General features: G+C 45.2%; 2 protein-coding genes across 5 annotated transcripts in view; one reads left to right on the forward strand and one right to left on the reverse strand.

Annotated features, from left to right (window-relative positions):
- ralgps1 (Ral GEF with PH domain and SH3 binding motif 1) overlaps positions 1 to 25,605 on the forward strand; it is a 342,472-nt gene that overhangs the window by 82,423 nt on the left and 234,444 nt on the right. For 2 of the 3 annotated variants that reach the window (XM_039764461.1, XM_039764463.1), the window contains exons 2-5: positions 11,290 to 11,398; positions 11,980 to 12,108; positions 13,519 to 13,623; positions 20,649 to 20,699. In XM_039764461.1, coding sequence (XP_039620395.1) covers positions 11,998 to 12,108; positions 13,519 to 13,623; positions 20,649 to 20,699 — 267 coding nt within the window. In that variant the 5' untranslated portion in view covers positions 11,290 to 11,398; positions 11,980 to 11,997. Of the gene's footprint in view, positions 1 to 11,289; positions 11,399 to 11,976; positions 12,109 to 13,518; positions 13,624 to 20,648; positions 20,700 to 25,605 lie in introns of all 3 variants that reach the window. The other variant, XM_039764462.1, reaches the window with a different exon arrangement.
- On the reverse strand, positions 2,154 to 7,178 carry si:dkey-191c17.2 (uncharacterized protein LOC100005628 homolog). 2 transcript variants are annotated; one of them, XM_039764467.1, is made up of 2 exons: positions 6,994 to 7,178; positions 2,154 to 3,847 (listed from the first exon to the last, which is right to left on the reverse strand). In XM_039764467.1, the coding sequence occupies exon 2, from the start codon at positions 3,817 to 3,819 to the stop codon at positions 3,085 to 3,087; it is 735 nt and encodes a 244-aa protein (XP_039620401.1). In that variant the 5' UTR covers positions 3,820 to 3,847; positions 6,994 to 7,178; the 3' UTR covers positions 2,154 to 3,084. The 2 variants fall into 2 exon arrangements, with proteins under 2 accessions (XP_039620401.1, XP_039620400.1); XM_039764466.1 differs by having other exon boundaries at positions 2,154 to 3,851.

A 25,605-nucleotide genomic window follows, 5' to 3' on the forward strand; every position in this document is an offset into this window, starting at 1 on the left:
TTTTTATTGATTTTTAAAGTTTGTCCTGTTCCACGACTACATGGGCGGAGCCGCAGGGGACAGCTAGTTAGTAATAAATCTCAAGAGGCCACCCTACCCAAGAGCGCCCCCTTTTTCCACATAGTGAACACCAACCTTAATAATAATAATAATAGTACATTTTTATTTATATAGTGCTTTTCCCTGCTCAAAGCATTTAGGAGATAGAAGTGTGAACAGAGAATGCCAAACAACAAAAAAAAGATCCTCCAACAATCCTCATCTGTACTTCAGTATTAAAGTCGGACTCCACCAGACTGTGAAACCGAACCCAAAAGTGCCCCCTGTTTCTACATGAGTCGTGAAAGCCAATAGGAGATCCTACTTCACTATCATTGGTCTGAAATGCATCTGGCGAAATCAGAAAAGAAAAGGAACCTCATCTGGCTGTTAACTATAACAAGTCCCGCCTCCAGCTGACAGGAAATGTACTCAAGAGCGCCTCCGGTCTTCATAAGGTGATTACTGCTTGGAGGAACTACTTCACCATTAATGGAGTGCAAAGCAAACATCAAAGTGAGCCTCTAATAACGGTCGATTGTACGTTGATAATAAGCCCTGACTGGGATACCTAAAGAAGAGCGCCCGCTATCACCATATGGCTGAGATATAAGCACTAATAAGAGCTGCTTCTTCACTATTAATGGGCAGAGATAAACCTGAGGGATTCCCAACAACAAAAGGAGCCTCTCCTGAATGTCAAGAAGAACGAAATCCTGACTTAGGGTGGCTCACTATTGTAAGTAATAACTGCAGGTCTCACTTCACCCTTAGCAGACAGAAGTGCATCCAGTGGATTCCTGATATGAAAATGATCCTCTTTAAAAAGGGGGACCGGAGGGTGTGTTCCAACTATAGAGGTATCACACTCCTCAGCCTCCCTGGAAAAGTCTATTCGGGGGTTCTGGAGAGGAGGGTCCGTCGGATAGTCGAACCTCGGATTCAGGAGGAACAGTGTGGTTTTCGTCCTGGTCGCGGAACAGTGGACCAGCTCTTCACCCTTAGCAGAGTCCTGGAGGGTGCATGGGAGTTTGCCCGACCGGTCTACATGTGTTTTGTGGACTTGGAAAAGGCATTCGACCGTGTCCCTCGGGAATCCTGTGGGGGTGCTCGGGAGTATGGGGTACGGACCCCTGATAAGAGCTGTTCGGTCTCTGTACAATCGGTGTCAGAGCTTGGTCCGCATTGCCGGCAGTAAGTCGAGCCCGTTTCCAGTGAGAGTTGGACTCCGCCAGGGCTGCCCTTTGTCACCGATTCTGTTCATAACTTTTATGGACAGAATTTCTAGGCGCAGCCAGGGTGTTGAAGGGTCCGGTTTGGTGGACTCAGGATTGGGTCACTGCTTTTTGCAGATGATGTTGTCCTGTTTGCTTCATCAGGCCGTGATCTTCAGCTCTCTCTGGATCGGTTCTCAGCTGAGTGTGAAGCGGCTGGGATGAGAATCAGCACCTCCAAATCCGAGAGCATGGTCCTCAGCCGGAAAAGGGTGGAGTGCCCTCTCAGGGTTGGGGGAGAGATCCTGCCCCAAGTGGAGGAGTTCAAGCATCTTGGGGTCTTGTTCACGAGTGAGGGAAGAATGGGCGTGAGATCGACAGGCGGATCAGTGCGGCATCCACAGTGATGCGGGCTCTGCATCGGTCTGTCGTGGTGAAAAAGGAGCTGAGCCGTAAGGCAAAGCTCTCAATTTACCAGTCGATCTACGCTCCTACCCTCACCTATGGTCATGAGCTGTGGGTAGTGACCGAAAGAACAAGATCGCGAATACAAGCGGCTGAAATGAGTTTCCTCCGCAGGGTGTCTGGGCTTTCCCTTAAAGATAGGGTGAGAAGCTCAGTCATCCGGGAGGGGCTCAGAGTAGTGCATCGAGAGGAGTCAGATGAGGTGGCTCGGGCATCTGATCAGGATGCCTCCTGGACGCCTCCCTGGTGAGGTGTTCCGGGCACGTCCAACCGGGAGGAGGCCCCGGGGAAGACCCAGGACACACTGGAGGGACTATGTCTCCCGGCTGGCCTGGGAACGCCTTGGGATTCTCCCGGAAGAGCTGGAAGAAGTGGCCGGGGAGAAGGAAGTCTGGGCCTCTCTGCTTAAGCTGCTGCCCCCGCGACCCGACCTTGGATAAGCGGAAGAGGATGGATGGATGGAAAATGATCCTTTAATAACAGTCAGCCATACATCAGTGATTTGTCCTGAGTGGGCTATCTGCCCAAGAGCACCCCCCTTTGTGTCCACAAGGTATTATGTAGGGATGCTGTTTTCCCCATAAAAAGGCATAACATGCTGCTCTGTTCAGACCTGAAGGGGCCAATGTGTGAAACTTTGACCTTTAAGTCCACCGCCACCAAAGGCCAGCTTCTGTATCTGCATGATCTTTTCATGTTCTTGCTGGGTCTCTGTTGTCACCTATGCAGCCGAACACAGTGTCCCATCAACAGTTTGTGTTCTCTTTGGCTTAACAGAAGGAAGCACTGGACTGAAGGAAATCAAGAAAGGTGGACTATGGAGACCACCTCATCTGCACCTGCTTGAAGGAAACATGGCCGTGAAAGAAGTGGAGAATGTAATGGAGGCGTGTGTGCCCTGAGTCATCCTTACAAGTTAAGGGATACCCAGCAGTGGGCAGATGCTTTCTGTCTCTGGGAGGTCAGTGCCATCCACCATGGACTGGACTGCATATAATATTAGTTAGCCACTCTGTCCAGCGGTCTCATCTAAGGACTGTAATGTGGGTTTCCATACTATAGCAGTTGAAATCGGTGCCCACCCAAAATCACATCTTAGTAGAAATATGGCACTGAAAGCCCACAAGAGTGGGGTGAGAGGTGCATATTGAATTGGCTCTGAATCCACTGGACATGGAAGGAAACCCCTTTATTCCCTCATTGGGATGCTTGCAGATGTCCCACCTTAAAATGTGTGCTGTCTGTGCCAAGGCTCATGTTGGACTGGTTACTTGGTCAGTTGGGGTCCCCACACCTGTGACAGGTTCCAAGAACAAAACAAAGAGGTCCTCCCGAGTGGACTATTTATAATGGTGGCTTGTGCCCGTTACTTTTTCAGTTGTATCTCTAGCTCTGGCATCAGCTCCTCTCCTCCAATGGGCAGCAGTTCCAGTTGGGTGGCGATCTCCTCCAGCCTCTCCAGCTCGCTGACTATGTTTAGCACGTCCGCCTCCATGGTGACCACCGCTGCGCGCCTGTCGCTGGACTCCTCGTCCTGTATGACCACGGTACAGCAGTCTTGCAGTTTGTAGGTGGCCCTCCGGTGGCTCTGGTGGCTTCCGTAGTGCTGGATTCCTGCCATCTGAAGGAAACCTTCAGGCGCCATCACCATGGCCTCCTGTGTTGTCAGAGCGATGTGGAGATGGTGTGCCAGCTGCTCAATGATCTCCTGGTGCCCGGTCAGCTCACAGTAAAGTGTGTCCAAGAGCTTTGGGTCCTGGTGCTTCTCATGTGGCACTGCAGATGCATTGGGTGAAGTTTCAATGCTTTTGTGTTCTTCACAACTGGCAGCAGGACCAGTGGGCACGGTTTTGCTGCCCACGTTGGGGCTCGGCCCACTGCCCAGGATCAAGCGCCACTGCCCATTGTGCCGACTTAGCCAGATCTGCTGAGAGGCCAGCTGAAAGGTCTCATCGTCGTAGTAGTCGACCATGGTGGTCACCTCCTCTACGCATGTGGCACCAAGCTGACGGAGCCGCGATTCACTGTGTTCACTCAACCAGTAGCGTTCTTCGACGTTCACGGTGAAGGCCCCCTTCTTGTCTGTCTTTGTCATTGTCATGTTGCTTGGTCTTCCTCAAAAGTGTGACCTATCTGTGGGGAAAAAATAGTGTCATTGTCCTTAGTTACAGCAGTGTGACTTGAGTGCTACCATGATGGGGCAAAGAGTGGAGAGATGTGTGAGTGCTGAGGTGTTCCGGGGTGACGAGTGTTCTCCTGTTTCATGTGACAGGTCAAACATTTGTAATCCTTTAAGTGACATCTCTTAGGTGAACGTCTGTGTGATGTCATGGTGCTAGTGACGTTTGACAGGTTTGGTGGTCCCACAGCCTTCATGACACCTATTAGATACAGTATGTCATAGCAATGGTGACATATAAAGACGAGGCCAGGATGTCCTGGGCTGTGTGTTATGAGTCTCGGTGGTGTCACATCTCTGATGACAAGTATTAGGAAGGTATGCGATGACTTGATTAACTGGGAGTCTGTCTGATGATGCCGTGGCCATGACATGTCATCTCTGTGACATCATGGCTCTGCAGTGTTACGCTTGGGGACATTAATTAGACGTCAGCTCTTTAAGCACATGTGTCATTCAAGTCACACACATGCTGGCTTTGATCAGACATATCTGTGTGATGTCACAGCAATAAATGGGGGGCTCTGCAGTGTCGCATATCTGTTATGCGTGATGAAACTCGCTGGCGTCACAGCTATGATGACAAATATCACAAATGTCAGAGATTTGACATCATTTGCCTTCAGGTGTTAACTGTGAGGCTCTCTGTTCGGACCCTGATTATGTCAGCTCCTCCGCCATATCACAGTAATGGTGACATGATAATAAACAGGCAGTATGACAGACCTGGTGACATTTGTTAGACATGTGCCACTTAGGTCTTATAATAATGCTTTGTCATTCATCCATTATCCAACCCGCTATATCCTTATACAGGGTCACGGGGGTCCGCTGGAGCCAATCCCAGCCCGTAATTATTATATATTTGTATTTTATATTTGACATTATTCTATATTTGTAGTGTAATAAATTGATTCAGTAATATGTTATGAGTGGCATGACAGCTCTGGTAACAAATGTTAGAAATGTCACAGTCTCCTCACTATTCTCAGGCTCTCTTTGGTCACAGTTATGACTTGAATTATGTCACAATCCCAGTGATGCCATAAGAATGATGGCATGAAATAAATAGGAGGTTCTGCAGTGTCACAAACCAGGTGACATTTGCTAGACATATGTCCCCAGTGATGTCACAGCAATGATGACCTATACTGTGTGTAAATATTGGCCTTTTGGTGTCACAAAGCCAGTGATGCCGTATGTTAGTTACGAGGCTTGCTGTTGTCACAGCTCTGGTGACACACACAGTATTAGATATGTAGCCATGAGGTCACGTCTCTGCATATTTGTTATGAGTGTCCCCCGGATGGTGTCACATGCCTGGTGACATTTGTCAGATAATGCGGTCCTGTGATGTCACAGCAATGATAACTTACAATTCATACGAGGCCTGCAGTGTCAGAATCTTGGTGACGTTTTCTACATCCATCTCTGGTGGCAATGCTAGAAAATGTCATCAGAGTTGTGACATTCATTTGATGAAGGGATGGAGGTGTGAATGGCTGTGACATTACACTTCACTCGAGGATGCCCGGCCTCTGGTGCTGAGTTACTTCTGAGGCTTCTGGGGACAAATGCTAGAAATGCAGCTAAATAATTTCCGAATTCTAATGACAATTATTGGTAGTGACTCGGCTCCCTGAAATCCTAAGTGTCTCACTGTAATGTCATATCCTTATTGACATGTGCCAAGCATGACATGCCTGGTGGCGTTGATTCGACGTGAATCACTGAGATGTCGTAACTCTAGTAATATAGTGACGAGGACCACCAACATTATGATGACCTTAATCTGACGAGCATCCCCGTGATGTCCTGTCTCTCTTGACACGGCCACTGTGACGTACTGTAGCTTGTCACTCAGTGACATCATAGGTCTGTGTTAGGTAGTGATGCTCTTACGGTGACTTGTTAGATGTGTATCCCTTTGGTGACACACATGACAAATGACTCTGGTGACAGACGGTGTATCACAGAATGTAACGTGGCTTCTCAGTTCAGATCACGCATTTACATTTGTGCTAATGAAGACCCCAGAGTGAAACCCTTGTGAGTGTGGAGCCCGGTCTTTTACTGTGCCAGTCTGGCTTTACCAGGTCATCTCCTGACATCATGCTGTTGTCGCATGTCACATCGTCCCTCTCATCCTTGAGGTCTGCCTTTGTGGATAGGAAATTTGAGCAAACGTCACTCGATGCAGTTTGTCATCTTTACCACTTGGTGGCAGCACGAGCTTGGCTGCTGTTCTTGAAAGGCAGGCAGTCGGCAGTCAGGCAGACTTTGTTTTATGTCGCACCCCTCAAAGTAAAGGGGTTTGAGTGTCACAGAGCAGCATCCTCTCAGCAGGTGCACTCTTCATATTGGCTTAGTGACCGAGACCCCTCATATGGAGAGGACCTCCGAACTGAAGACTCAAATATGCAAGGTAAAGTGTCACGTCGGGGTGCCCCGGGGTCTCTAGGCGAGCAGGGATGGACATCAGTGGTGTAGCTGGCCCAGCCCTCAACTCAGTTGCTGCACAATTGCATTTTGTGTAATCGTATAGTGCCACACCTTCACACGTAGTGCCTTTCATAGTAAACGCTTTACAGGGTGGCTCAGGGTGATGCACAGATGTGTTATGGACCACAAACCAACCCCCAGTTGAGGGTCCTAGAAATGTATTTCCCATCCCAAGCCCTAGATAGATGGCCACTCACTTCCTCGTCTGCATGGGGTCAGTAGGAACTGGACGTCATTGTTTTAGCTGTGATGGACTCTGAACGCCAGGAGGTCCGCAGTTTGCCCACATGACCGCCGTGGCCCCGTCTTTTTGATTTATTTAAACCTCTCGCACTCATTCCACTACCCAGAGCCAAGGAAAATGCCCTGCCAGCCTGTGCCGTCTGCTGTCACACCCCCTCAGTTTTCCTCAACAGTGCAGCACCCTTCATAATGGCAGCATCTGAAAGTGGCAGTTAATTAATTACAAGTCAGCAACGCTCGGAGAAACTTTCTTCATTTGCTAAGCTGCACTCCTGCCCTCGTGTCTCCTACTTGAGTGCTGAAACAACACGGACGGACAGGTGGACAGAGCGCGCGGTTTTGTTTTTTTACCTGTGTAGCCTCCTCTTCCTCTGTTACTCGGCTGAAGCTGACTGGGGTGCCCGGGTCTGCAGTCCCTGCTGCCAGCACTTCCTTCTCCCAATGATCGACTCGCCCGCCTCTGTGTGGACCGCGGCCTTGGCAACGGCAGCCAGCTGGGCTGTTTATAGAAACCCAGGGAGTTGGCCGCGTCCGTCTGCCTGAGGCTCAGGTGTCTGCCTGTCTTTATCAGCGAGTCGCGGAATGCGGCCAGACGGCTTGCGACTGGCAGGCGTGGCGAGGGCATCGCTTTGGGGGGAGCTGGATTGGGATTTTGTCGTTCTGTCATTTGCCTGTCTGTCTGTCTGTCTGTCTGAAAATAAAAGGAATCTGGCCAACTGCCACACTCTCTGCCTTTATAGGAACTACACAACACACTGAGGTGTGTGTCTGTCTGTCCGTCCTACCAGTACATTTGTGGCTCTCTCAGTCTGTCTGTCTGTCAGTTCATTGAACTCTTAGTGAAAGGACATGGGGCTGTTTGGATGGAAACTATAAGATCCAGCCTGCCTGTCTGTCTGTCTGTCTGGATATATGATGAATGTGAAGGAATGTCTGTCTGTCTGTCAGTCAATCCAGTAATGAAAGAGCACAGGCCTACCTGTCTGACAGTTCAAAGTCTTCCTCTGTCTGCCTGATGCTAAAGGAATCATCCCATCCGTCTGGTAATAAGATGAAGCGCAGTGAGCATCTGCCATGTAGAATTACACGACTCCTCAGTCTGTCCATCCGGCCAGTAATAAAAGGGCATCAGTGTGGCTTACTGTGTGTCGTGTTGGATGGCATGCTGGGCCAGAATAGAAAGGTAGCAGGACGGGCCGTCTGTCCGTTCAGTAGCGAAAGGGCACAGGCCTGTCTGTCTGATAACTGCATGTCCATCTGTCTGTAATAAAATCAAACTGGCCAACTGCCTCACCCTGCTTTTACAAAAATGACTGGACACATTGGCATGGATGTCTGTCTGTCCCTCCTGCTTGTGTCTGTCTGTCTGTCTGTCTGTGTAATGATTCATCTAATTCTGCTTGTTAACGGCTCAGTCCGTGTGTCTGTCGTGTGGTGGGTGCAGCAGCGTCCAATCAGCGCATGCCTCCGATCTCTCCGTCTGTCTGTCTGTCTTTCTGTCAGATGATGAAGGTGCTTGTGCCTGTTTCGATAGAAGTGGTAGGCTGTCAGTCTGTCTGATTGCAAAAATAATTTGAAGGGCGGTCTGTCTGTCCATCCAGTAATGAAAGAGCACAGGTCTGCCTGTTAAGCAATAAAGGAGCAGCTGTCTGCTTGTAAAAAGAATCCACAGGACTGTCTGTCTGTCTGTCTATTCATTATAAGTGTTCATGTTTCTGTGTGTCTGATAATAAAATAAACCCAAGCAAGTGTCTGCCATGGAGGAAGTACAGGACAGGACTGGCACATCTGAAGGGACAGACTGTCTGTCTGTCTGTCTGTGTAAAAATGAAAGACCAAAGCATTATGACTGTCTGTCTTTCCAGTAATAAAAGGCTCTGTCGGTCTGTCTGTCTGTCTGACATCTGCATGTCCACTTGTCTGTTCATTTAAAAAACAGTCCATCAATCAATGTGATAATGAAATAAAACTGTCCAAGGGTCTTGCTTATCTGCATCTGTAAGAACTATAGGATACCCTGCCATGTCGGCCCACTCTGCCAGTAACAACGAGGACATCTGTCTGTCTGTCTGTCTGTCTGTATAATGATGCATTGAATTCTGCTTGTCTGTATTATCACCATAAGACCAACTGGTCAATCTGTCTGTCCGTGGGTCAGTCAAGTGATGAAGGAGCACCTGTCTGTTGTCAGATCCTGTCTGTCTGTCTGTCTGTCTTGACAAACTCGGATGGGAATGCCTGACCCTAAACAGTCTCTCCATCCATCCACTTATGAAAGAGCAGGTGTCCATCTGTCTGTCTGGTAAAGTAACGTAAGGGCAAAACAGCACATCTGTGTGTCTGTCTGGCCACAGCCATTCTGCCAGTGATGAATCGGCATATGTCTGTTTGTCTGCTGTCTTGTTATCCTAAGACGATAGAGTATTTTAGGCCTGTCTGCATAAAAAAAATAAAAAATACAATACATGATTGAAGAAATATGATTTTGTCCATCCGTCCATTCAATACTGAAAGGGCACATGTCTGTCTGTATGTCCACTTGCTTCTTTTTCCAGAGTCCATCTGTCTATGTAGACAATCAAAAATAAAACCGAGCGTCCATCGCACCGTCTGCAGGGCACACTAAGACGTCTGTCTGTACGTCTAGCCTACCTATAATGACAGGGCACGTGTCTGTCTGTCCATCTGTATGATAATTTGTAGGGTTCTGAGTGTCTATAATATTATAGGGCCAACTGGTCTGTCTGTCTGTCAGTCAGGTGGTGAAGGGGCTTGTGTCTGTTTAGACACAAGATGTCTGTCTGTCTATCTGACTATAAAATGAACCTTATAAGAAGAACCTGAGAGTCTTTCAGTATAAACTAGCAGGTCCACACCTGACCACGTCTGTCCATTCATTTAGGCCTGAAAGAGCAGATGTCTGTCTGTCTGTCTTTTTATGAAATCGTGTGACTGTGTGTCCGTCTGCCCATTTCCCTCATTAATGACAGGACGTGGCTCTGTTTTTCTGTCTGTTCCTTTGAGCTAACATGAAGCTGAGTGACTGGAGCTGTGCATTGGTGTTAGTCTGTCTGTCTGTCAAAACGGCTGGTTTAGTAATAAAAGCTCTTGTGTCCTCCTGCCTGCCCATTCACTTTAAAATCAGAGTCGAGGTGTGCTGAAGCTTGGACTGGCAGTATTGGGTGCAAGATGGGACCTGCGCTATAGGGGGCACCACTGCCAAGACACATATGCAGGGTGTCACATAGTTAGTCTGGAGCCCATATACACTCACCTAAAGGATTATTAGGAACACCTGTTCAATTTCTCATTAATGTAATTATCTAATCAACCAATCACATGGCAGTTGCTTCAATGCATTTAGGGGTGTGGTCCTGGTCAAGACAATCTCCTGAACTCCAAACTGAATGTCAGAATGGCAAAGAAAGGTGATTTAAGCAATTTGGAGCGTGGCATGGTTGTTGGTGCCAGACGGGCCGGTCTGAGTATTTCACATCTGCTCAGTTACTGGGATTTTCACGCACAACCATTTCTAGGGTTTACAAAGAATGGTGTGAAAAGGGAAAAACATCCAGTATGCGGCAGTCCTGTGGGCTTAAAATGCCTTGTTGATGCTAGAGGTCAGAGGAGAATGAATGGGCCGACTGATTCAAGCTGATAGAAGAGCAACTTTGACTGAAATAACCACTCGTTACAACCGAGGTATGCAGCAAAGCATTTGTGAAGCCACAACACGCACAACCTTGAGGTGGATGGGCTACAACAGCAGAAGACCCCACCGGGTACCACTCATCTCCACTACAAATAGGAAAAAGAGGCTACAATTTGCACAAGCTCACCAAAATTGGACAGTTGAAGACTGGAAAGATGTTGCCTGGTCTGATGAGTCTCGATTTCTGTTGAGACATTCAAATGGTAGAGTCAGAATTTGGCGTAAACAGAATGAGAACATGGATCCATCATGCCTTGTTACCACTGTGCAGGCTGGTGGTGGTGGTGTAATGGTGTGGGGATGTTTTCTTGGCACACTTTAGGCCCCTTAGTGCCAATTGGGCATCGCTTAAATGCCACGGGCTACCTGAGCATTGTTTCTGTCCATGTCCATCCCTTCATGACCACCATGTACCCATCCTCTGATGGCTACTTCCAGCAGGATAATGCACCATGTCACAAAGCTCGAATCATTTCAAATTGGTTTCTTGAACATGACAAGGAGTTCACTGTACTAAAATGGCCCCCACAGTCACCAGATCTCAACCCAATAGAGCATCTTTGGGATGTGGTGGAACGGGAGCTTCGTGCCCTGGATGTGCATCCCACAAATCTCCATCAACTGCAAGATGCTATCCTATCAATATGGGCCAACATTTCTAAAGAATTCTTTTAGCACCTTGTTGAATCGATGCCACGTAGAATGAAGGCAGTTCTGAAGGCGAAAGGGGGTCAAACACCGTATTAGTATGGTGGTCCTAATAGTCCTTTAGGTGAGTGTAATGCCTTTTACTGTGCAATGTATACTGTATATGAAACTTGGAAGAGCTTTGTGCTGCCCCCTGCTGGCACATGGCTCTCATATTGACCCCCACATGTTGTCTCCCAGTCTTTTTTTTTAATGTTTGATGTTTTTTCTTTTTTTTTTTCTTACAGGATTTTGTGGATTTGTATGTCCACATCCTTTGGGAGAAGACATGTTCTGCAGCTGTGGCCTCTCCCTGCATGGCTCTGACGTGTAGCAAGCCTTTCACTTTCACTATGGGTGAGCCGCTGTTCTTCATGCTCTTTGTCTTTTTATTTTGTGTTGATTGTGACCCCAAGACAGAAGCACACCTGAGGCCCCTGGGTGTTTTACGGAGCCTTGGGAAGCGCCTTGTGTGCAGAACTCTTGTCCCATTAAGTGTGTGGGGTGACACTGAGGCTTCTGCACTGGCCTGCAGTATCTGCTGTGTCCACATGGGTGCACTGGTGTGCAAAAAATGTGCAGAAAAGCAAATAGGCCTGTGGTATTTGATGTACTGTACGTGTGTGTGTGTCTGCTTTTGTGCTCGCTTGTGTCACCGTTGTATTTGTGTCATTCATAGCTGTGATGTGTCCCAGTTGTGTTTGTGTGTCACAATTGTCTGCTTTTGTCTGCCTGTCTGTTTTTTGTGTGTCTCAGAGTGGCTTGTGTGTGTCGTAGTTGTGTTGTGTGTCTGCCGGTTGCGTGCGTGTTACACGCGTGGCTGTCTGCCTCAGATGTCTGCTTTTTGTGCTCCTCCTGCTGCTGTTGTGTTGCTGTTTTCTCTTTTTCTTTTTTTTGTTATGACCCCTCTTATTGTCGCCCCCCCTCTTGTCCAGCAGGGTCAGAGCCGGAGTCGCATGTGTCCACCAGCTGAGGCCGACCTCCCGTCCACTCACAGCCTGCAGGAGAGCATGTACAAGAAGAATGGTCTGATGTCCAGTGTGCCGGCCGCCTCCACCCCTCCAGAGGTGTGCAAACAAACCCCCTCCATCCACCCCCAAGCCCACAGGGCCATCGGGTGTTTTTTGCTGCCCACCCTTCCTTTCAATTGTGTTATTTTTGGGGGTCACAGTTACTAAAGCCAGTTGACCCATGCCAAGGTGTGTTGGTTTAATGGGGTAAGGGTGCCCTTTGACACAAGCTTGATGGACAACAAGGTGCCCCTTGGGAGGCCTGTGTCTGACCATTCTATAAAATGTAGCTTAAAGGTGTGAAGAGGAGTGCCAGGTGGCACTTGATTTACATTAGTGGCACTCAAGTCTTCATGAGACCTTTGGCACCATGGGGGTCCCAAGTGTACCGTTGCAGAGATTGTTGTGTTTTGGTGGTTGTGAGTTGAATGAATTCGCTTTGCCTTCTTTCAGGGGGCAGAGCAGAGAGCACTTTGGGTAAGAACAGAGAGCATTACAGCATCCCACACCTATCTAGAATACTGTGAGGCCTGGCATAACTCGGGCACAGACAACAGATGCCAAGCTGCCTTTTGATTCCCACTTTTTGTGCCTGTCCTTTCCTTTCTATGGATGAGGGTGTAAGGGAAAGTCATATGAGTCATGTAGTTGATACTTTATGTAGCGCCTTTCACGAGCGGGCCTTGAGTTTGCGCTGTCACCTTTAAATACACATGGTCTCTATTCTCTACCAAGCTTGCGCCTTTGTAACCTCAGGCAGCTCGTCCTTACTCCCCATTGCCGTGCTGTCTGCTGGGCTTTCTTTGGGCACTTTAGGAATTCTGCCCTGGTGCCTGCCAGCTGCCATTGCTTAAGACCATGTCCTCCATTTCTGTGGTAGGACCCTGTACAGGGCTGATATGGCAGCACAGTGGATTGTTTTGCCAGAGCTCAATGGCTGGTCCCACTATGGCTGCTTGAGCTTTCAACCACATGCTAATGACATGCGTTCAGTCGCCGGTTTTAAATGTGCCCATCATGGGCATGAATGTGATGATAAGGCACCCTGACCAAGTGTGTTTCCTGCCTTGCACCTCATGCTGTCTGAACAGATTCCTGATTAAAATGGGTTTGAATATCTTACCTGATCTTTCTCCTCCACCTAGAATATTTTAAAGAAAGGGTGGCAGTAACAGTATATGCCCACAAGAAGGCAGCAGAAGACAAATCCCATGTAGCTCCTATCACACTTGCAGATCTGAGTGTAGAATTGAAGGGGGCACGTGGATGCCAGTGTACACTGAATTTGGGTTGGCACGGCTTACCTGTTGTTATTTTAGTGCAGCAGGGCACAACAGGATGGTATGGTCTTGCTCATCTAGCAGTTCTTGGCCACTTTGCTCTTTAAAGATTAAAATGTCATTTGATTTGTTGGTCCTGAGTTTGGACCAGCCAGCTCTTTACTGGTTTCTCCCTTCCGTCTTGCAGAGCAGCAGCAGCTCCGACTCTCTGGACGGGCGGAGGCGGGACTGCGCTAAAAGTTACGACGCCGTGGTGTTCGATGTGCTCAAGGTCACCCCCGAGGAGTTTGCTGTAAGTTGCTTGTCACTCTGTGGCTTTCCAAATCACATGTGTTATGTTCTGTATGCATAGAAGTGAAATGCTATATAGTGCCATGGTGAAGTGGATTTTGCTCCCTCCGAGGGACTTCAACCACCAGTCCTGATGACAGGGTTTTTGTTCTGAGATGCATTCATGAAGTCATCTTCGTTCAAAAAAAAAAAAAAGTCACATGGGTCTGTAAAATTAAAGTCACGAAATGTGACATCCTGTCCTGTTCAGTGTCACTTGATCTTTCAGTCATTTAATATAGAAGTAGCCACCTGCACCTCATTTTACTGTTTTTCAGTTTGTATGCCCTCCCTGTTCATCTAAGAATATAACACGGGTAATACAATGTCCTATATAGACGGACCGAAGTTTATTTGTGCCTTTATTTATTTATTTATTTATATAGTGCCTTGCATGGTGAATGGAAGACATATTGAGGGGTAAAGACCCTGAATCCTGTGGGTAGGCCCCTAGTCCTGAACATTGTAGAATATAATATTAACATATGGAGGCCATCATTGCTCATCACTTTAGGCTTTGACAGTGAAATGATGGCAGGCCTATCTATATAGTGCCTGGGGGGAGGATCTAGCCCTCCATTAAACCTTAAGCATCTAATGTGAATGTTAAGACATTGTATCCAGTGTGTCATCTACCAGGGTGCACACCTTACCTCTGCACTTTAGGGTATCATTTCGAAATAGACTTCATGCGACATAAAAGACTTCGTGCCACTTTCAAATGTAACCTGGGATGTAAATTTGTGGAATTCTATATAGCGCCTCTCAGGCCAACTACCATCCTTCATCACCTTAGTTAATAATGTGAAGTTGAGGACATGGCGTCTTACCGCATAGTGTTGTGTGCTGGCAACACTAAAAACCACATAAAGAAAGTAATGGCGGTGTCATTTACTGTACAGTATATAGTGCCTTGCAGTGTGTCGCTCTCACAACACTAGGCTACATGTTAGAATTAAAGGTCTGGAATTCCTGACACTGTCTCTCATCACTTTGGTTTATTATGTGGAAAACCCTTTTTCTGTGTCATGCCTTGCAAAGTGTTTTCTACAGCATACCACTGCATACTGTTGAATTAAAGACTTGCAGTTTATATGGTGTTTTACAGGTACCATGGCCTCTAAGTACTATATACAGTGTGTGAGCACCAGGGGTCGCTGTCACCCCATTAAACCCAACAGAGAGGTACGGAGACACAGGATAAAAGCACAGAGAAGTTCTTTTTATTCTTTTCCCTTGCCTTTCAAGCAACACATCCGCCATAAGCACAATAAACAAACAATAAATCAATGCAATTCTCTCCTCCACACCTCCCAGCAAGCTCTGTCTTCTACCTCCCAACTCTGGCTCGCTTGCTGGGTCTTCAGTAGTCCTTTATATAGTCCTTGACCTGGAAATGCTTCCGTTCTTCCGTCCCCATGACTTGCAAGCACTTCCATGTCAAATGGAGGACTTGAGGTATTCTTCAGCCCGGACGTACTTTGGGGCTTTTGACCCCATGACTTTGGTGTATGTCCGGGCTATATAGGAAATACAAATCCCCAGATCTTCCTGCAGCATCTCCTGGTGGCACTCATGGTACCCAGCAGGGCTGTGATGCTGAACTACAAATTCCATGATGCCCTGCGGAAATCCGGGGCACTTCTATGCTGCAAAGAACTCGCCATCTGGTGTCTTGGGGGAGACAGTGTCTCACAGCGGCTGTCTTCCCCATCCGTCTTCTCTTTGGACGTCCAGGCCTTCTGCCACAAGTGATATACAGTGGTGTGAAAAACTATTTGCCCCCTTCCTGATTTCTTATTCTTTTGCATGTTTGTCACACAAAATGTTTCTGATCATCCAACACATTTAACCATTAGTCAAATATAACACAAGTAAACACAAAATGCAGTTTTTAAATGATGGTTTTTATTAATTAGGGAGAAAAAAAATCCAAACCTACATGGCCCTGTGTGAAAAGTAATTGCCCCTTGTTAAAAATAACCTAACTGTGGTGTATCACACCTGAGTTCAATTTCGTAGCCACCCCAGGCCTGATTACTGCCACACCTGTTTCAATCAAGAAATCACTTCAATAGGAGCTGCCTGACACAGAGAAGTAGACCAAAAGCACCTCAAAAGCTAGACATCATGCCAAGATCCAAAGAAATTCAGGAACAAATGAGAACAGAAGTAATTGAGATCTATCAGTCTGGTAAAGGTTATAAAGCCATTTCTAAAGCTTTGGGACTCCAGCGAACCACAGTGAGAGCCATTATCCAGAAATGGCAAAACATGGAACAGTGGTGAACCTTCCCAGGAGTGGCCGGCCGGCCGACCAAAATTACCCCAAGAGCGCAGAGACGACTCATCCGAGAGGTCACAAAAGACCCCAAGAAAACGTCTAAAGAACTGCAGGCCTCACTTGCCTCAATTAAGGTCAGTGTTCACGACTCCACCATAAGAAAGAGACTGGGCAAAACGGCCTGCATGGCAGATTTCCAAGACGCAAACCACTGTTAAGCAAAAAGAACATTAGGGCTCGTCTCAATTTTGCTAAGAAACATCTCAATGATTGCCAAGACTTGTGGACTGATGAGACAAAAGTTGAACTTTTTGGAAGGCAAATGTCCCGTTACATCTGGCGTAAAAGGAACACAGCATTTCAGAAAAAGAACATCATACCAACAGTAAAATATGGTGGTGGTAGTGTGATGGTCTGGGGTTGTTTTGCTGCTTCAGGACCTGGAAGGCTTGCTGTGATAGATGGAACCATGAATTCTACTGTCTACCAAAAAATCCTGAAGGAGAATGTCTGGCCATCTGTTGGTCAACTCAAGCTGAAGCGATCTTGGGTGCTGCAACAGGACAATGACCCAAAACACACCAGCAAATCCACCTCTGAATGGCTGAAGAAAAACAAAATGAAGACTTTGGAGTGGCCTAGTCAAAGTCCTGACCTGAATCCAATTGAGATGCTATGGCATGACCTTAAAAAGGCGGTTCATGCTAGAAAACACTCAAATAAAGCTGAATTACAACAATTCTGCAAAGATGAGTGGGCCAAAATTCCTCCAGAGCGCTGTAAAAGACTCATTGCAAGTTATCGCAAACGCTTGATTGCAGTTATTGCTGCTAAGGGTGGGCCCAACCAGTTATTAGGTTCAGGAGGCAATTACTTTTTCACACAGGGCCATGTAGGTTTGGATTTTTTCTCCCTAAATAATAAAACCCATCATTTAAAAAACTGCATTTTGTGTTTACTTGTGTTATATTTGACTAATGGTTAAATGTGTTTGATGATCAGAAACATTTTGTGTGACAAACATGCAAAAGAATAAGAAATCAGGAAGGGGGCAAATAGTTTTTCACACCACTGTATATATGTACTGTGGATGTGAAGACGCTACTTTCTTAATAGTGCCTAACAAGATGTGTTCCAATGCCGGCTTTTATAGTATGTTGCAGAGTGACTTGGCCTGTTGTGCTTGTAAATGTAAATATGCGGATGTAAAGTATTTATAATATATATAGTGTCTTTCAGGGTGACTGCATCTGATCTCCTTAGTATAAAATGTGGCAGGCTCTGCTTTCTATATAGTGCCTTACATGGTGTTATGCACAGCATGTTATCTTTTATTTTATGTTTATTTTTTATTGTGTCTTCTATTTTTCTATTCAATTTGTAAAGCACTTTGAGCTACATTTTTTGTATGAATATGTGCTATATAAATAAATGTTGATTGATTGATTGATCTCTATGCTGTAAAGCATGGGTGTCGAACTCTGGTCCTGGAGGGCCGTAGTGGCTGCAGGTTTTCATTCTAACCATCTTCTTCATTAGTGACCATTTTTTTGCTGCTAATTATTTTATTTTGCCTTTTTTTTAATTGACTTGACTAAGGTCCCTTAGTTGTTTCTTTTTCCTTAATTAGCAGCCAAACAATAATGAGACATAAAACGAGCCGCCACATGACCAGCTCACCCGTGCCCACCACACAATATCTGAAAATAAAGAAACGTGATGGTCTCGGTAAGGCTGGTCTCTCAGGTCACCAAAACATTTTGGCGGTGTTCTTAGAAAAAAACTGAAAAAATCAACAGTTCTGGAAATGTCTGCTGTGGCTGAATGAGAGCAGCCACAAGCGATGGAGCTAAATAATGGCTTTAATTAACAGCACGAATCAGCTTCTCATTAAGAGATTAGTTGGAGTGAAATTGGTTGGAGTTTGAAATCCCAGTTTAGCTGTTGGCTACTTTCACGTCTCATTTCTGTTTGGCTGTCATTTAATGAAGAAAATAATAAATTCAGAGGACTGAATCCTTAAAAACAGGGCTAATTAGTTAATTAACAGTGAAAACTGATTAGGAAAAGGGTTAGAATGAAAACCTGCAGCCACTACGGCCCTCCAGGCCTGGAGTTTGACACCCCTGCTGTAAAATTAAAGACCTTCAGTTTTTTTGTATTGCCTTGCAGTGTAACGCGGACTCTCTTGTATATAATGTGGACGTAAAGGCATTGCTTTCTATACAGCGCCTTTCAGGGTGTGTCCCTCAGCACATTAGGATACATTGTAAAATTAAAGTCCTTGTGTTCTTTAAAGGACATTGCTTTCTATACTGCTCAAAAGAATTAAAGGACCACTTTTTAATCAGAGTATAGCATAAAGTCAATGAAACTTATGGGATATTAATCTGGTCAGTTAAGTAGCAGAGGGGGTTGTTAATCAGTTTCAGCTGCTGTGGTGTTAATGAAATTAACAACAGATGCACTAGAGGGGCAACAATGAGATGGACCCCAAAACAGGAATGGTTTAACAGGTGGAGGCCACTGACATTTTTCCCTCCTCATCTTTTCTGACTGTTTCTTCACTAGTTTCGCATTTGGCTACAGTCAGTGTCACTACTGGTAGCATGAGGCGATACCTGGACCCTACAGAGGTTACACAGGTAGTCCAACTTCTCCAGGATGGCACATCAATACGGGTCATTGCCAGAAGGTTTGCTGTGTCCCCCTGCACAGTCTCAAGGGCATGGAGGAGATTCTAGGAGACAAGCAGTTACTCTAGGAGAGCTGGAGAGGGCCATAGAAGGTCCATAACCCATCAGCAGGACCAGTATCTGCTCCTTTGGGCAAGGAGGAACAGGATGAGCACTGCCAGAGCCCTACAAAATGACCTCCAGCAGGCCACTGGTGTGAATGTCTCTGACCAAACAACCAGAAAGACTTCATGAGGGTGACCCAAGGGCCCCATGTCCTCTAATGGGCCCTGAGCTCACTGCCCAGCAGCATGCAGCTCCATTGGCATTCGCCATAGAATACCAGAATTGGCAGATGCACCACTGGTGCCCTGTGCTTTTTACAGATGAGAGCAGGTTCACCCTGAGCACGTGACAGAAGTGAAAGGGTCTGGAGAAGCCATGGAGAACATTATGCTGCCTGTAACATCATTCAGCATGAGCAGTTTGGTGGTGGGTTAATGATTGTCTGGGGAGGCATATCCATGGAGGGTCACACAGACCGCTACAGGCTTGACAAAGGCACCTTGGCTGCCATTAGGTATCAGGATGAAATCCTTGGACCCATTGTCAGACCCTATGCTGGTACAGTGGCTCCTGGTGCACGACAATTCCTGGCCTCATGTGGTGAGAGTATGCAGGCAGTTCCTGGAGGATGAAGGAATTGATACCATTGACTGGCCACCACACTTTCCTGACCTAAATCCAATAGAACACCTCTGGGACATTATGTTTTGGTCCATCCAATGCCACCAGGTTGCACCTCAGACTGTCCAGGAGCTCAGTGATGCCCTGGTCCAGATCTGGGAGGAGATCCCCCACAACACCATCTGTCATCTCATTAGAAGCATGCACCGATGTTGTCAGGCATGTATACAAGAACACAGGGGCCATACAAAGTGCTGCGACAATTTTGAGTTGCTGCAATTAAATTTTGGCAAAATGGACTAGCCTGCCACATAATTTTTTCACTCTGATTTTTGGGGCGTCTTTGAATTCAGGGCTCTGTAGGTTGATCATTTTCATTTCCATCAAACGATGTGGCATCCTTTCGTTCCTAACACATTACCCAGTCTATATCAGTATAGATATCCAGGAGGATTTCTTTTTCCCATTGAGATCTGATGTGTTTTCAAAGTGTTCCTTTAATTTTTTTGAGCAGTTTATATAGCACCTTGCACAGTATAGGGTGGTCCAGATCTAATTATGCAATTTTCATTATGCTATAACTTATTAAGTTAAGTTAAATCTCAGACCATCGAGAAGTGTGCGAACTGACGACATAAAGAATCGTCTTTGCGCCAAACTGGAATCGTCCCCACATAAATCAAAGCCATCCAGATGATCTGGATCTGCATAATTAGATCTGGACCACCCTGTACGTCCTTTATGATGTTACCATTTATAATAGGTTTCCATTCATCCATGCAAAGTAATTCATAATTATACGTAGTGACCTATAGAGGGACACCACCCATTACCCTTCAACATGTGAATTAGAAATGAAGGCATGACAGACTTTATAACACTTTGCAGACTGCTATAGAAAATTGTATTCTTAAAATTGGTAATCTCTATGTATTAGAAAAGTATTATAAGCACATGAGAAAAGTTGACACTATATCTTATTAAGCATTAAGATGTAAGAGTTAGAATTAAAAAGACTTATACCTACATATTTTTTTATTATTCTGTATTTGCTAGAAACCACTAATAATTTACTAAGCCAAAGGTTTAGATGCGCAGAAGAGCTGGAGAAAGATGGGCCCCTCGCTTAGAGAGAGAATGTGAACTCTTTGGCTGTAAATTATTGAAGCAAAGCAAGAATAGTCCTTATCACCCCATTTTGGGGTTCACTAAAACCCCATCCCTGCCCACCATCATGCAGCACTTTAAGAAGAACCCGGAGAGTTGAAGAACTTTGGAAGAGCTGCTTTCTCAGTCAACGTTCACTCGCTCATATTGTTTGTGTTTCTTTTTCTTCCTCAGAGTCAGATAACCTTAATGGATGCCCCCGTGTTCAAAGCGATTCATCCCGAGGTGAGTGTGGCTCTCTCTTACTCTTTGTTTTTATTTTAAACGGCACTTCATGGCCGGGATGCTGATGATGGCCACCCGACTGCAATGCATGTTCCCAGATTTTTACGTTCATGGGCCGCGTTTGTGCACCTGCTGCAGGAAATTGTCAACTTGTTGCTGGCGACTCCTACAAAATTTGCATGCATTAAAGAAAAAAGGTCATATATTAAATATGCAGTTAGGTCCATAAATATTTGGACAGAGACAACTTTTTTCTCATTTTGGTTCTGTACATCACCACAATGAATTTCAAATGAAACAACTCAGATGCAGTTGAAGTGCAGACTTTCAGCTTTAATTCAGTGGGTTGAACAGAAAGATTGCATAAAAATGTGAGGCAACTAAAGCATTTATTAACACAATCCCTTCATTTCAGGGGCTCAAAAGTAATTGGACAAATTAAATAACTGGAAATAAAATGTTCATTTCTAATACTTGGTTGAAAACCAATGCCAGCCTGAAGTCTTGAACTCCTGGACATCACCAGACGCTGGGTTTCCTCCTTTTTAATGCTCTGCCAGGCCTTTACTTTCAGTTGCTGTTTGTTTGTGGGCCTTTCTGTCTGAAGTTTAGTCTTCAACAAGTGAAATGCCTGCTCAGTTGGGTGAAGATCAGGTGACTGACTTGGCCATTCAAGAATTTTCCACTTCTTTGCTTTAATAAACTCCTGCGTTGCTTTGGCTGTATGTTTTGGGTCATTGTCCATCTGTATCATGAAACACCCGCCGCCCAATCAATTTGACGTAATTTAGCTGGATTTGAGCAGACAGTACATCTCTGAACACCTCAGAATTCATTCGGCTGCTTCTGTCCTGTGTCACATCATCAATAAACACGAGTGTCCCAGTGCCACTGGCAGCCATGCACGCCCAAGCCATCACACTGCCCAACTCCACCATGTTTTACAGATGATGTGGTATGCTTCTCTTTCTCTTCTCTTTATGGTAGACTTGGATATCGATATGCCTACAAAGCCCTAGAGAGTATTGTTCACTTGGCTGGCTGTTGTCAAGAAGTTTCTCTTCAACATGGAAATGATTCTGCGATCATCCACCACAGTTGTCTTCTGTGGACATTCAGGTCTTTTTGCTTTGCTGAGTTCACCAGTGCTTGCTTTCTTTCTCAGGATGTACCAAACTGGAGATTTTGCCACTCGTAATATTGTAGCAATTTCTCGGATGGGTTTTTTCTGTTTTCACAGCTTAAGGATGGCTTCTCTCACCTGCATGGAGAGCTCCTTCGACCGCATGTTGTCTGTTCACAGCAAAATCTTCCACATGCAGGCACCACACCTCAAATCAACTCCAGGCCTTTTACCTGCTTAATTGATAAGACATCACGACGGACTTGAACCCACCTGCCCATCAAAGAGCCTTTGAGTCAATTGTCCAATTACTTTTTTAGCCCCTGAAATGAAGGGATTGTGTTCAAAAAATGCTTTAGGTGCCTGACATTTTTATGCAATCGTTTTGTTCAACCCGCTGAATTAAAGCTGAAAGTCTGCACTTCAACTGCATCTGAGTTGTTTCATTTCAAATTCATTGTGGTGATGTACAGAACCAAAATGAGAAAAAAGTTGTCTCTGTCCAAATATTTATGGACCTAACTGTATATTATAAATGTATTTTTCATTTTCCAAATTAAACGCTCAGCCACTGCGCTCGCGCCGCTGTTCGTTTCCCAGCTGTTGTATATGCAGGAGTATTTTGGAAAAAATAAAATGAATAAATAAATACATAGGTGAGTAAATAAATGCATTGTGAAATTTGTCTATCTATCTATCTATCTATCTATCTATCTATCTATCTATCTATCTATCTATCTAATCTATCTATCTATCTATCTATCTATCTATCTATTATATAGTGCCTTTCACATCTATCTATCTATCTATCTCTCTCTCTCTCTCTCTCTCTCTCTCTCTCTCTATATATATATATATATATATATATATATATATATATATATATATATATATACAGTCATATGAAAAAGTTTCATTGACTGAGCTTTCCAAGTAGCAACTTCCTTTTAATATCTGACATGCCTTATGGACACAATCGTAGTTCAGCAGTGACATTAAGTTTATTGGATTAACAGAAAATATGCAATATGCATCATAACAAAATTAGACAGGTACATAAATGTAGGCCGCCAACAGAGATATGACCTCAATACTTAGCTGAGCCTCCTTTTGCTCCTTTGAGCCTCTCGACGCTGTCCTCCTATAGCCTGTGATGAGTGTCTGGATTCTGATGGAGGTATTTCTGACCATTCTTCATACAAAATCTCTCCAGTTCAGTTCAATTTGATGGACAGCCTGCTTCAAATCATCCCATAGATTTCCGATGATATTCAAGTCAGGTGACTGTGACGGCCATTCCAGAACATTGGACTTCTCCCTCTGCATGAATGCCTTTGTAGATTTCCAGCTGTGTTTTGGGTCATTGACTTGTTGGAATATCCAACCCCTGCGTAATTTCAACATTGTGACTGATGGTTGAACATTATCCTGAAGAATTTGTTGATATTGAGTTGAATTCATCTGACCCTCGACTTTAACAAGGGCCCCAGTCCCTGAACTGGCCACACAGCCCCACAGCATGATGGGACCTCCACCACATGTGACAGGAGGTAGCAGGTGTTTTTCTTGGAATGCGGTGTTCTTCTTCGGCCATGCAAAGTGCTTTTTGTTCTGACCAAATAACTCCATTTGTGTCTCATCAGTCCAAAGCACATGAGTCTGGCTTGTCTAAATGAGCATTTGATACAACAAGCGACTCTGTTTGTGACGTGAGTGCAGAAAGGGCTTCTCTCTCATCACCCTGCCATACAGATGTTCTTTGTGCAAATTGCGCTGAATTGTAGAACGATGTACAGATACACCATCAGCAGTGAGATGTTCTGGCAGGTCTTTGGAGGTGATCTGTGGTTGTCTGTAGCCATTCTCACAATCCTGCTCATATGCCGCTCCTGTATTTTTCTTGGTCCGCCAGACCTGCTGAGTTGGTTTAACAGCAACTGTGCCTGTGGCCTTCCATTTCCTGATTCCATTCCTTACAGTTGAAACTGACAGTTTAAACCTCTGAGATGGCTTTCTGTAGCCTTCCTCTAAACCAGGAGACTCAACAATCTTTGTTTTCAGATCTTTGGAGAGTTGCTTTGAGGATCCTATGCTGTCTGTCACTCTTCAGAGGAGAGTCAAAGGGAAGGAAACACAACTTGAGATTGACCACCTTAAATACCTTTGACCACTCCTGATTGGACACTCCTGTCTGTGAAGTTCAAGGCTTAATGAGCTCATCCAACCAAGTAATCAGCATTGAGCAGCGACAGGCATTCAAATCAGCACAATGACAAGGGTGCCCACATTTTTGCACAGCCAGTTTTTCACATTTGATTTCATTTCATACAACTAAATACTGCGGCACTAAAAATCTTTGTTCTGAAAACACTTCAGTTCTTCTAGGAAATGAAAGACATACCACTGTTATCTTTTCTGTTGAAAGTGGAATAAATTATTATGCAGGCTGAGGGGGTTCCCAAACTTTTTCATACGACTGTATATGAAAGCCAAATCCCACAGACACACTCATCACAAAATCTCCCGAAACATAAGGACTTGGGACTTGAAATTTGGAATGCAGGTTACCCTCGGCCCATAGGTGCTCGCTAAGAAATGGTTTTAAAAATTTCGTGGTCCAAGCATGAAATTTCTTAATAGTTTTTTAGACCCGTTTGTATGTCTGTCTGCTTTTCATGAGAGAACTACTAATCAGGTTTTTTTTCTATAATTTGCTTGAACATTCAGGTTGATTTTGCGACTTTCTCATTGCGCTAAGTATCAGAGTTTGCTTTCGGTACCGATTTTATTAGCGCAAATCCGAGAGAGAGGCAGGGGCCCTCCTCATTCACACGTCTGCCTTGGGGCATAACCTTAACTCCACTTAGCGAATGAGAGAACTACTTAATGGATTTAGATCTTTTTTTTTTTCTATAATTTGCTTGAATATTCCGGTTGATTTTGCGGCCTCTCTCGTTGCACTAAATTCGCTTGCAGGAGCGATATACAGTATTCATGCTAATCCGAGACAGAGGCTGCGGGCCGAGGGGAGGAGGAGGCGGCGTGACGTCAGGAGCAGAGAGCTGGGCGGGGCCTCCAGTGTCACTAATACGTGGGTGAAGCCGCGGGGGATGGCTAGTAAATAAATAAATGACACAATGATATATGAGCGTAAGTCATTAAATGAGTCATGAAATATATTTTTGTTGGTTATTTATTTGTGCACTTATTTAAATTTTAATTTATTTATTTCGGTGACACTGCATGCAACCTGAAATTAAAACCGCCAGTCGGCAGTGAAGCTTCAAAAGCTGCGACTGTGCGCGTCAGTGGTGGACACAAACACAAGAAAAGGTCCAGACGGTGACTTGAATTTAAGAAGCTCTGAATTCCTCATCAGGGGTCTGCATATGAAGTGTCTGCTGTAAAGGTGGCCCTTGATGGCGGGATATTGACGTCCACTCAACTGACGATTCACCAATTAAAGAAGAGGACTCGGTAGAGCCCGCCCCCTGGACTGTAGTGGCTGAAATAAGTTTTCACTGCTCGTTGTGTGTGGCGTCACTGATATAAATAAAGAAATAAATACCTACATAAATAAGAAACAAAAATTTATTTCATAGTGCATTTAATTATTGATGCTCACAGATGATGGTGCTGTTATTTATTGACACATTTCACAATGCATGTTTTTACTTATGTTTGCTCGAAATATTCCTCAATAGGCTGTATGGTGTTCACTCTCGTATTCTTCCTGTGCCCGTGAGGTTATCGTTATAAAGTTCAACACATGCCATTGGGTGG

The sequence above is a fragment of the Polypterus senegalus genome, chromosome 9, assembly GCF_016835505.1.
Source record: "Polypterus senegalus isolate Bchr_013 chromosome 9, ASM1683550v1, whole genome shotgun sequence".
Lineage (NCBI taxonomy): Eukaryota > Metazoa > Chordata > Cladistia > Polypteriformes > Polypteridae > Polypterus > Polypterus senegalus.